At 40.1% G+C, this 13,402-nt stretch overlaps 1 protein-coding gene across 1 annotated transcript; it reads right to left on the bottom strand.

Moving 5' to 3' along the window:
• Window positions 1-1,309: 1,309 nt before the first annotated feature.
• On the bottom strand, window positions 1,310-13,087 carry LOC138978859 (uncharacterized). Its single transcript, XM_070351667.1, has 8 exons — window positions 13,027-13,087; window positions 12,098-12,199; window positions 9,140-9,488; window positions 7,953-8,159; window positions 7,360-7,479; window positions 6,411-6,558; window positions 4,027-4,235; window positions 1,310-3,302 (listed from the first exon to the last, which is right to left on the bottom strand). The coding sequence occupies exons 1-8, from the start codon at window positions 13,027-13,029 to the stop codon at window positions 3,025-3,027; spliced, it is 1,416 nt and encodes a 471-aa protein (XP_070207768.1). The 5' UTR covers window positions 13,030-13,087; the 3' UTR covers window positions 1,310-3,024.
• Window positions 13,088-13,402: the final 315 nt, after the last annotated feature.

Below are 13,402 nucleotides of genomic sequence, written 5' to 3'. Positions count from 1 at the left end.
CACCGTTAAGAGTGGCTTTTGTGATTTATTTCGCATTTAGGTCCCAGGTAACATTATGAAGTTTTAATACGATCAATCGGACCTATTATCAAGTTAGTGTATCAACTTTTGAACGAACTGCGCCCAGTAGTTTCCCAGCAATAAGCTGTTAAGTCGAGACAGACACACACACACACAGACAGACAGACACACAATTAAAGTCTGCTGGACCCTCCTACTGCATACTCGGGGATAACTTGTATATACCAATTCTGAATAACTCCTTTGAATAAAAAGCTCCTGTATCTCAATTTTTTCTCAATTATATCTTTCTTTCTTTCTTTATTTGGTGTTTAACGTCGTTTTCAACCACTCAATTATATCGAATATCATTAACAACTAACATCAATGAATTAAAGTTTTATTAGAAGTGGTGATTGTTCTAAGCATTTTTTTCCGTTTTCTCAAAACGGCAAAAAGTTAGATACAAGCTTAAGGTTTGTGAATTACAGCAGCACCATACAAGTAAAATTGGGTAAGTTGGTGACTCTTTGGTTTGATCTTAATTTGTTTTAACCATGTTTCCTACAACACAACATGATTTACTTTGATCACTTTTTCCACTCCTTCATTACTTCAGTAAAATGGCAACAAATAATGTATGTGCTATAAATGCAAAAGGTAGACATGTTTGGTCAAAAACTCCAAACAGACCAAAGAAAAATTAATCTCATTATCACAATCATTCCCCTGGGACAGTAGGGGCGACCACCCCCAACCAGGCGCGTTCACAGGTGGCGGATAGTGTGATGGCCTTCAGATATGGAGGTTAGCTGCGAAATAAGCCAGGCTTGCCAGGACGAATAAGCAGTCGCGGACCAACTGGCGGTGCTTCCAACAGGATGGGGCGGGGTAACAGGTGGCACTGTTACAAGAAATACCCCAGGTGTCCAATGACGGGAGCATCATGCGATCAAGAGCCGCATTTTAAGTTCCAGCCCTGGGGAAGGTCACCTCAGATAAACAAACCAGCCAGCTATGGCCAAATAGCCGGGTAGACTGGACTCGACAGCACTGTAAAGCCACCAGTCTAGGAGAAGGACCACTCCGATATAAAAACACGCCGAAGTCGGATGAGCTGGGCCATGTATGGCGCATAACGGCAGCTTTAACGCATCAACGCTCAAATGACAGACAACAACGGAATATCACGATGTGGTGCTCTACGGTTGGAGACCCGCCGGGGTGGAAGAGTGCCGGGCCCTGTGCCTCATAGGGGCCCAAGCCAAGCTACTGGTGGTACCCGTACTTCGTATCGTGGTGGAGCCAGGCGGCGGGTGAGACGGGTAAATGCGACTGGCAACGACAATGAAGGAAACAATCATTCCCCCCAAAAAAGTTACAAATTAAAATAAATTTCAAATCCAAAAGCAAGAGAAGTTTATTTGTAAATAGCAAGTACACAGTACCTGCTGTTCAGAAAGTAATACTACTGTACTTTCAAAAACGTTGCAACTGCCAAAGCATGATAAAATGTACATCAATACAGGTAATGGCACACCATTTACTCAAAGCACCAGCAGTTTTAACTGAACATACATATAAGCTTATTTTTCTTCTGCATCAAAGCGTCTTTCATAAAACAGGCTACGAAAAAGAGGAACACTTAAATCATACACATTTCCTCCACGAGTATATATGTCTATAGTGGAAGGCACACGTCTATGAAAAAAAAAATTACAAAGACATTTGGCCCAATATATTATCAGAACTGTTATGTGAACGCAAAGGTTCTCAAAAGCGTACCTGGCGACAACAGCAGTCAGACTCTATCAAAATTATCTTTATAATTGACAGGTGTCTAACCGGCAACGTACCAGAAACGAAGAGCTGCTCACGCTCAAGGCCAGCAGACAATTAACTCTGTTAGTGCAGAGATATTGCTGTGAAAGGGAGACTACTGCGTCACCCTGTCATACCCTACAAAACTGTGCTTGAAACAAAAGCAACATCAACACCTTTTGCATGCTTTCACATACTCCTTTTTCTGTCAAAAGTTTGCTTTCTTTGACCATAAAACATGCAGTGACACATCAAACATAGTAAGTACATGTACCTATGTAAGCACTTTTAAATACATCGCATATATACATATCACATCAGAACTGATTTTGCTTCAAATCAATAGAATTGTCAGCAATTAACATTTATAAAGAGTACACACCCATTGGCATATTAAATAACAGTACACAATGCAAACTATGTGTAATTAGTTTGAACATGTACACACATGCATTTTTTGCATCATTTCACAAGCGGAAACATGTGGCCAGAAAATTCACAATGCCTGAACAGATAAGTAAATACATGTGTATTCCCATTCCTGTCCATATAATGATCATGGTAATTTGTTCCCCAGAGAAAGGCATGAAGACAAGTATGGTAATTACTAAGTAGCGTTTTTAATAATATTAAAACACCAATTAAAGCACTTGAAATTCAAAAGGTAATGGAATTAATGTCAAAGAAACAAGAGACAAAATGCCTATAACTTCGTAAACGGACACCAGCTCACTGATCACAGCAAAAGGAATATCTGACTGTCCAGTTTAAATCTCAGCAATGTTCGTTGCTCATTTCCAGCATATCCACATTAAAACAGCTTAATTGAATGATGAGCTTAAAGCTTGATGTTCGTTGCTTGTTAGTGCAGCATAATACTTCATAAACACAGCTTGGATGAGCTTGAAGCTTGATGATTTTCATTGTTCGTATGTCCAGTATTACCTCATAAACACAGCTAGCTTGAACAAGCTTCTCTGGGTGACATCTGTTGCTTATCAATCCAGATACGAGTAACAGTCATGAACACAGCTTGAATGAGTTGTTGCTGATTTAGAGTTAATGCTCAGCAGGATCATGAGACCACAATCTCTGATGCGTGATTGTTTTGCCTCCTCCCTCTACAGTTCTTCAGACGAGACAGATGCATAGATTGCCCCTGGTGGTAAGCTCTCCAAAATGAATGCAGTGAGCAAAGCTAGATCAAGGACGCTGCACTTGGTTTCTAGCATGCTTCTGCTCCAGTTTTTCAATCACCTCCATTAGCCCGACACTCGCCAAAGCTGAGCAGATATTATCTTGGGTCACCTTATCAGGAGACTTCTTTTGCCAGGCTTGCAAACAGGCACGAATCAGGTTCGGTACATGATGTGGATTTTCCAGCTTTTTCTGTTCAATGTTGACACCTAATTCAGGTAGTTCGTGCATGAACCGTTCCCACTCAAATCCCAGGTCTTGGCACAAGCAGTTGAACACCTTGGCTGTAAGGGAAAATGGAACAACAAGTTAGCACATCAAACTCAAAATTCAAAAATTAATCGACAACAGATTAGTCGACTGCTAACGTAACAAGTTCACCCAGTGGGTAAACTATTATCACATTATTTGTGTCATTTCTTATAATTCAACAACTAGTCTAAGACTAATACTTATGATGTCACATTAGCTGAATTCTAAATCCGCACAAAAGCATGCAACATTTTCAAAACAGAAAAAATCCCATGTCAATTAAATTCAATTCATTCAATACAACTTTATTGTCTCATGAATGTAGAACAAACGGATATTTTTTTCTGGCTCGTCATGCCTCATTGAACAATGGGAAGAAATTAGCGGCTGGAGAAGATAATTCCAAATGATGAGGTGATGATGCCAAGTATATAGGAGAGTCTAGGAGACCAGAACTAGAGGCGTGCACTAAAGAGATAAAAAAGATAATAAAAAAATAATTTCAGAGCTTGGGGTTACTTCCCTTGGTTATTTGATCTGTTTCAAAAGATGATATTCGCTTGATCATTTGAATGCTTGTTATTCTCTCAGGTGCCAGGAGAAAGGTTCCGTACAACTCTCGCTTACTCCATTACATATGTTGTATGCATACAGAGCGATTACTTCCCTTTGGTTATTTGATATCATAACAACGCTCTGCCTCATTTCGTTTAAGATTCTTTGGAGGAGAGTTTTATTTTTTTTGTGAAAACCTACTTTGTATAAACTCCTTGCTCCAGGATGTTGCCGTAGCCCCCACAACTGCATCATTCTGCTGATCATTCGGCTGACCGCTACTACTGCTGCACGTGCGGCCTCTATTTGGTTGGGCCTGACCAGTAGCATCATGTGGCAGAAGTCTTTGCTGAACAACAACGATCCCATCAAGTTCCGCATTCATCTGTGCTCTGACAGTCGTTGTGTCTCTGGAAACATTCAGCATTCAGAGAAATTGTACAAAACCTTCTTTCAGTTAGAAACATACTCGAGATCCTTCTCATAAAAACAGTTTGGCTTGCCATCTCAAATCTCACAAGGCTTTTTTATGGGCTAAACCATCCCTCCATTAAATTTTGGTCACAATGACCAAAAATGACCAGCCTAGGTAATCTCTGTGCACAGAGGTGCTGTTTTTGTTGTGTTTTTTACATTTAGTCAAGTTTTGACTAAATGTTTTAACATAGAGGGGGAATCGAGACGAGGGTCGTGGTGTATGTGTGTGTGTGTGTGTGTGTGTGTCTGTGCGTGTGTGTGTGTAGAGCGATTCAGACTAAACTACTGGACCGATCTTTATGAAATTTGACATGAGAGTTCCTGGGAATGATATCCCCGGACGTTTTTTTCTTTTTTTCGATAAATACCTTTGATGACCTCATATCCGGCTTTTTGTAAAAGTTGAGGCGGCACTGTCACACCCTCATTTTTCAATCAAATTGATTGAAATTTTGGCAAAGCAATCTTCGACGAAGGCCGGACTTTGGTATTGCATTTCAGCTTGGTAGCTTAAAAACTAATGAATGAGTTTGGTCATTAAAAATCGGAAAATTGTAATTAAATTTTTTTTATATAAAACGATTCAAAATTACGTTTATTGTATTCTTCATTATCTTCTGATTCCAAAAACATATAAATATGTTATATTCGGATTAAAAACAATCTCTGAAAATATAAAATATAAAAATTATGATTAAAATTAAATTTCCGAAATCGATTTAAAAACAATTTCATCTTATTCCTTGTCCGTTCCTGATTCCAAAAACATATAGATATGATATGTTTGGATTAAAAACACGTTCAGAAAGTTAAAGAGAATAGAGATATAGAAAAGCGTACTATCCTCATCAGCGCAACCGCGCTTTTCTGGATTGTTAATTTCACTGCCTTTGCCACGAGTATACGGTCTTGCTGAAAAAATGCAATGCGTTCAGTTTCATTCTGTGAGTTCGACTGAGCTTGACTAAATGTATTTTTGCCTTACGCTACTTGTTGTTTGTTTTTTTTCAATTGCAACCTGCAGTGGCTTTTTATGACCAAAAAAATGTCAATCCCACCGTGCACTGAGAGCACCCAGGCTGCTTATTTTAAGTATGCGACCAAGTGGAGGGGTGGTCTTACCCCAAGCAAAAGCCTGGCCAGATGGTTAGGCACACTGTTTCCCAAAGAATGAGTGGATTGCAGCCTTTAAAGGTGTTTAAAACATTTCTTCTTCTCCTGCGTTCCTTCAATTTACTATCAGGGCCACCTTATGGCAACAGGTCTGCAAGCCACACAGTGTTTTTTCATGCTGCAAAGTAATGGCTGCTTGGGAAACCTAGAAAAATTGCCCTCCCGAACTGCATGGTTACAAACTTAAAAAGCTACAGTAGAACTCCTTTCGACCCCCCATTTAAACGCTCTCTCGCTTTTAAGACAGTTTTCTCAGATTTTTCATTCAAGGCCTATTTAAAGTACACCCCCCCCCCCCCCCGGCCCCAAGTTAAAGACTCCATCCTTTGCCGTAAGACCTCTTCAATGGAGGTTCCACTGTACGGATTCAGCTATAAACAAACGTACAAGTTCAGAAAATATAATATTGACAGGTTGAAGGATCGTAGGAGGTGGAAGTGAGGGAGGGAGTAGTTTAGAGGAGGGTTGCACTGTATTGCTAATGACATATCTCTCATACCATTAACAGCACCACTCACAATTATTTTAACAACAAATCAGTCAGATGACCAGTCCCTTGTTTCTTACAGGCGAGATTGGCGAGTGGGGCGAGGAAGTACCGTTTCTTGGGCACATCTCGCCGCGAGTGACGCTAGAATTCTCGCCTCGAACGCTAGGTAGCTTTGGGCTTGCTCGCTTGGCGAGAAAACATGGCGGCCACACAGGTGCCCATCCGATTGGCTGTCCATGGTTTTTGACCGGCCAGTGCAGACGACCTTTTCGGTATCAACCAATGGTGTTTAATTCTTGCGTAGCTAGCCATTAAACCGTTCCATAGACACTCTCGCCTCCTAGCTTCGCGTGTGGCTAGCCGAAAAAATATTTCGCCTGAAAGAAACGCGCGTCTGTTCTGCTCTCATTATAGCCCGATTCTTTTTGATCTGGACAAAACTAACCTGTTTTTGCCAGTGGTTGTGACCAGAAGGATTGTCGCGAAGCAGATGCCAACTCCTGGTAGAAAAGCGAGGACACAGAAGAAGATGCTTGGTCTGCTGCACATCTTCTCTTTGATGTTCACTGCATGGGGATTCTGATCTGTATCCCCTGGGACAGAAAGCATCTCAATTGTCTTTGTTAATTGGCTAAAAATTAACAATGGAATCCCGCTTTGAAGACCCCCCCCCTAAATTTAGAACTTCCCTTGTCTTTAAGATCTTGCTTGTTCCGAATTTTCTGTTTGTAACTTCAGTAAATGTAAATGTTCCTCCATTTTAAGAGTACCTCCTTTGAAAGACCATATTTTCGCAGATTTGTGGTGGTTTTTTTTTGGGGGGGAGGGGTCTTTAATTGGGGTTTTTATGTTAATAATTTCCCTCCCTTATCCTCTTCCCCATCACCACCACAGTGGTTATCAAACCTTAAGGACAACTATATACACATCCCTCTTGGGGGATTTTGGTGTTTAAATCCTTTCTTTGAAACATTAATCAAATAAAGCAGGGTTAAGATTGTAGAAAGCTCTTTACTGAAAAAATAACAACCAAAAAACATTCTTGCTTCAAATGTTTTTTAAATTGAAATATTCACACAAATACAGTCGAACCTGCTCTTGCAACTCTCACAACGACCACTCCAAATGATCCCAGGTAATTTTTTGTTATATATAACTCACCTTTCCATAACGACCACTTTTGGCCAGTCCCTTGTCATTATGCGACTATAATAGTACACCATCTGAAAGTAAATTATTAGTGAAACAAGTAAATGAGTAAACTTATTAGCTTCTTCTGTTGCTTATAGTATGCATTGTCCCTTCAAAGATAAAAGCCCTTACACTGTCAGTTATTCCACGTGCGTCTCTCTAATAGCAAGCATACAAATATTAATCAGAGGACTTTCACATACTTTTCTTCTCGCAGAAAATCACAATGGCACCAATGGCACCCACAGCCATTGTTAGAACCACTTGACCTGCATACACAAGTCCACATATGGCTGCTCCGCCCAGACATCCAGAGCTCTCACCTGAAAAGAGTCCAGATTTAGTATGGTATGGTACAAAACACTTCACACTTATATCAATTTCTGGTTGTAAGTCTTTACACAAAAAGGGCAATTGTTTCGTCAAAGGACTATAACGTTTGAGATCATTTGAGAGAGAAAAAAACAGACAAATAATTTCTGTCACATTTTCTCTTCTTTTTTTGTGTGACGAAATTAAGGCTGTGTGAAGACTTGATTTGAAATTGTTAAATGAGCAGATAAAGTTTTGAAAAATGTGGCTCTTTGATCAAGTTACCTGAGAATGAACGTGAATGATGTTCTTAACGATGCGCATCACCAGAAGTCACATTTCATGACAACTTTGTGCACATGATAGGACAAAACTAAGAGGGGGTGGGGGGCTGGGATAGTAGATCGGAGTGGCGTCCACAGACATGTATGCAAAAAGAGTGTGAACTGCCCTACACAATCTGCACAAAAACCCATACACCTACTTGTCTTGTGTGGAGGTGGAGGCAAATTGGCCTCAGTGTCATTGTCCTCACATCGCGTATCAGAGGACAGTGAGCAGTTTGCCATGACCCCCAGACCAGAAAGACAGGTGGAACAGAATTGACACTTGGGGTGATCTGGGTCGGAAGCATTCACAAACTGTTTTCCCTCCTCACACCTCTCCCACACTGTATCATGTGTCGCATTGCCTGAAACAAAGAACAAACAAAAACCTGGCTTCATTTTAAACCATAGGCTATGATACAGACTTTACAGACACTGAAAGACGTTTGGGTCAACGTACTTATGAATGTTTTGTTTTGTCATAAATTAAACGATCAAATGACTAACCATTCTTGTTTTTTGACACTACTTTTCATGAACAATGATAGCTTATTGAACAATGATAGCTTATTGAACAATGATAGCTTATTGAACAATGATAGCTTATTGAACAATTATAGCTTATTGATAGCTTATTGAACAATGATAGCTTATTGAACAATGATAGCTTATTGAACAATGATAGCTTATTGAACAATGATAGCTTATTGAACAATGATAGCTTATTGAACAATGATAGCTTATTGAACAATGATAGCTTATTGAACAATGATAGCTTATTGAACAATGATAGCTTATTGAACAATGATAGCTTATTGAACAATAAACCATGACTATAGTGTTGATAGCGTCGTACAAGTTTGTACATACAGTATAGCACTGTAATGTCTGATTATGATAGAGTGGTCCAGTGTCATTAGATGATATATTGCCCTTGGGACAGCCCCAGATTAGTATCCCTGTTATCAGATGATTATAATAAAACAACTCTATACATGTATTTCTGACATTTTTAATTTGACAGTGTTCGACATCAAATAAAGAAAGGTTAGAACATTCAATTTTGATGAAACAATAAATTCACAAGTACAATGTACATCCACACACACACACACACTACCGGGAAAGGATACACGGTCCTTTAGGTTCGAGCGGACAGACAAACAATCATGAGACAAATAAAAGAAACATACCTCAGTATGTTTTCAATGATCTGATCATCTCTTTGTCAAAGATTGGATCAAAAACATTCACAATCAATCACGAAACAGTTAGGTTTTAGGGGTGGAGGGTCGGTCAAGGAACCAGAAACTCTGAAACGTTTTTTTTAACTTGATAAACTCACCAGGATACACCTCCCCTTCGCCAGATTTGCGGACTGTGTGCGGCATACACTCGACTAACGGATCAATCGGGTCCACATGAAACGCGAAAAAACCTTTCACACATCTGCATGCACGATTGCTAGTCTTGGTGCACTGCTGTGTTTCTTCCTGATGTTCCTGGCAGTTTCCCGGCCAACACTCTTCACAGTTCTTTTCCCCATTTTCCTTGTCCGCGTAGTGCAAGTCTTTGCAAGGGACGCACACTGGGTGCGTTGGTTCTGTCGCCCTGGGGTCGTCCTTGCAGTCTTCCTGAACCATGGATCCTGGGGGGCACTTGAAGCATACGTTCCTTGTGCTTGTCGTATACGTCTGCAACAGTTATAATTGGTATATATCATTCCTGCGAGGAACAACTGAAAGCACAGTTACAAATACAAACAATGGTGATACATTTAGTATCAAAGCAAAACACAACAACCAACAAACAAGTGTATTTCACAAATTCATACAATTTATCATGCTCACCCAAATATTTTTACATTTCAAGAATTTCTGGCGTGACTACATAAAGTAATTTTATTAAATTCTGTAATTATTTTACCTTACCTATGTTTTTCGAGAATAGTGACCTGTACGTGTTTCATCTGCCTTGTCTCCACTGATTTCACACAAATACGATAAAATATATATATACACAAACTCCAAAACCAACTGGAAACGTTCCAAACTCAAGAGTCAAGGTATATTGTAGAACGTTTAAAAATGACAATACCAAACATTCCCAAGCACTTGAAACCAGTGGTCTTTAAACTAAACAGACAGACAACTAAGGCCAAAAAAATAGGTCTGTTTACGGTAACCCGACCGACCCTAGTTTTTAGGCCCGACCCTAATCTTTTTTTTGGATCGTCTGAAAAAAAAAACCGCATCCAAAATAGAGCTGTTTGCGCTCAAACAGCAGACGACAGAAGGGAGGTAAGCTCAAAGTACTGTTTATAGTTATCATTGGGCAAAAACAGGGATTGATGAGAAGAAATGAACTGTGAAACATCATAGAGAGGGGAGGGGGGAAAAAAAATGGAAAAAAAAAAGCCGACCTACCGACCCTTTGGTTTTTTTTTTGCCTAATACAGTAATGACAAAAGGAACACTTGGCGTAGCAGTAGCAACAATAAATGAATAAACCTTGGCCAACACAAACAGTCGGCAGCAAGGAGAAACACTCGAACACATTTAAGAACAAAGATACCCGTACAGAGGGATACTCCAACACAGCTGTGACTGGAGTGAGGCTCAATTGTTTCCTTTGTCCCAATCATAACATTCAGCTGACTTTCTACCTCACTCATAAAATCTCATAACTCTCGGGGACAGAGCTACACGAGCGAGATCAATAGTTACTTCCCTTGGACCAATACTAGAGAGACATAGCAGCCGAATTCGGTCACACTAAAAGAATCAAGCGCTGCAGAGGGCTCATAAACGATTCAGTACAGTCCTGCACATTTTTTATCGAAAGGATTTCATGGCTAATATTTGCAATTCCGTAGAATCCGCATGCGTGCGCCCTTCAACACTTGCGAATCTCTGAAATGTTCTTTCTATTTTAAGAACTATTAGGCTATAATATAGCCTAACACAGGCAAAACTCGCCCGGCCCGGTGTAACACGAAATTTTTAGTCCACGAAAAATTTACTCCGGAGTAAATATTTCGTACGAAATTCTTACTCCGAGTACATTTTTCGTACGAGAAAAGAACTCCCCAAAGCACGAAAAAATTACTCCCTCCACGAAATTTTTACTCCCCATTTTGTTTACTTCCAGTAAAAATCTCGTACGCAAAAATGGGATGCGGGCGAAGGGATAATGCCAATAAGTGATCTCGCGCACACGAATGTCGCGCTACCCTCCTTCCACCCCTTCCACCACCAAGACTAACAGGGGACAAGGGAGTAAAAATTTCGTACACCTGGCATGGGAAGTTAAATTGCTCGTGTTGGGGTAAAGTAATTTATTCGTTATTTATTCGTCAGGGGAGTAACATTTTTGTACGAAATGTTTACTCGGAACTCACCTGTCTTGGGGAGTAATTTTCTCGTGCAATGGGGGAGTGCTTTTTTCGTAAAGGGAGTAACTTTTTCGTACGAAATGTTTACTCCGGAGTAAAAATCTCGTGGGAGTAATTTTCTCGTGTTACACCGGCCATTGAAAATTCGTTGCGAAATCGCTATTTTAATGAACGAATCGTTGTCCCCGCTCTGTGATCTGTGAAAAAGAGGTTTTTGCGTTTTAATATATATATTATACATTACTTTCATTCTGGTTGTGTCCTTAATTGATTTGTCAGCTATTTAAAGAGCTGTCACCGTGTCAACTAGTGACCATAGAGTAGGCCTACTTTAATGAAGTACCCCTTTTCTACTGTGTCACAGTAAGCGACCCCTGAGCTAGGCTAAGTATTGAGAATGAGAGCTGACAGGAAAACTCGGTAGCGGTAAAGAAGCAGCTTGCCCAGTTATTTAGTTACTTAGTACGTGCAGCGATGATTGGTTCTCAGTTTTACCAAAACAATCACCACCGACCTGCTATCTTCCTCTACTGTCTCACCTAACCTCGACAATGGGACGGACCATAACCAGGCAAGGGAATGGTCCTCGGGGCCGTTAATTTCAGAGGTTTAGAAATTAAATTTCAGAGGAGAGAAATACATTTCAGAGAAAGAAAAAAAATCGACTACAAAATTCAGCAATTCTTAGCAAGAAACGGTGATCAACTATGCGTCACTGAATTTTGTTTTTAACGTTGCAGGTAAAATTCCACCTATTTTATGAGAGAAAAATAGCTTGATTTCATTTTTGTGCCAAAATCTCCTCAGATTGCATAGATTTTGATCGTGCCTAAAAAAAAATGTCCGATTTCAGAGCTTTTTCCTCTCACCCATTCACATGCCTGAATAACATCCCTGCACTTTACTCACCGATCTTGCTGTCATCGCCGCAACAACCATGGAACTGATGCAGCACAACAGCAGGCAAGCACCAGCACATTGCGAGGCCATTGACACTCTACTCCCCATCTCCTGTTGACAAAATTAAAACAATGAGCTCAGTTTTGCCCAATTGACCAATGGAAGTCTACGTAACATATCATAGTCAATTGGGCAAAACTCAGCTCATTGCAAAGTGATATCAACGACATTTCCGTCGATATCAGTTTTGATATTGACGACCTCTTTATTGCTTCCCCACTTCAAAAACAAAAACACCTAAATTTAAAAAGAAAAAAATATATATGAAAATGCAATTATCCCAGAATTTAGTTGAGCAAGTGACTAATTACTTTTTGAAAGAAAAGACATTTGGAAATATTGGAATACGTACAAGAAAAGAGTGAGGAAAAAAATAATCAGAGGGAGGGATATGGAACAGCCAAAACTGAGACAAATAATTTTGTAATTTCTTAACAGTGAATACAAAATGTCCAGAGAAATAGCAATACATCTAACATTGACGGACTGTTTGATGCTATCTTCTGCTATGGACAGTTTTATCCGGTCTCGATTTTGTTATCACTGTCTCAACAGGCCATAGCAGAAGATATATCATCACACAGTCCGTCAATATTGGGTAATATCTATACAACAAACAAAAATACCAAACAAAAGGTCTTCAAAGCCGGGGAAGTCGATCACGAAACCGGTTTCAGATTTTGTGTTCTTACAGATCGTTGGAGTAAAAGCAGACAGAAAAATAACGGTGTCTTCCCAAGCTGAAGCATGATCTCAATCTGCCTTGTCCTAGTCTGCCGCTAGCATTCTACCAAAACCCAGCCGGTCACGGTCTGCCGCATCCCAATCTGCCGCTGTAACGATCTCAGTTTACTCCTATAAGGCCATTTTTTACTCACCATGCAGCCTTGTTGATCTCTGTAGTCCGACTGAATCAGTTGAGGACCGTTTTTTCTTGTTTCTTTGTTTGTTGACTATGCGAGATCAACACTGAAGGCCGGCCGGTGATCAAACTGATTCGGGATGACGAGAAAAACGAGATCGTTAACGTTACTTGACCGGCGTTTATGCGTGAAGGAATTAAGTTGCCTTTAAGTGTTTTCAGTCTCTTTTTTTTTTACAATCCTATCAATCTCGTTGTGCCACGGTCCAATCAGTGGCCCAGTCAGTCACAGACTACTGCTCGTTTTATATTGCGTCTCAGTGACGCAGTAAAATCATGATTATTTTGGGACTTCACTGGAAATCTCCGATACTATTCATAGTTTGCCTATA

The sequence above is a fragment of the Littorina saxatilis genome, linkage group LG10, assembly GCF_037325665.1.
Source record: "Littorina saxatilis isolate snail1 linkage group LG10, US_GU_Lsax_2.0, whole genome shotgun sequence".
Taxonomy (NCBI): domain Eukaryota; kingdom Metazoa; phylum Mollusca; class Gastropoda; order Littorinimorpha; family Littorinidae; genus Littorina; species Littorina saxatilis.
Note: the sequence above shows the minus strand (reverse complement) of the source record. Positions and strands in the feature narration are given on the sequence as shown.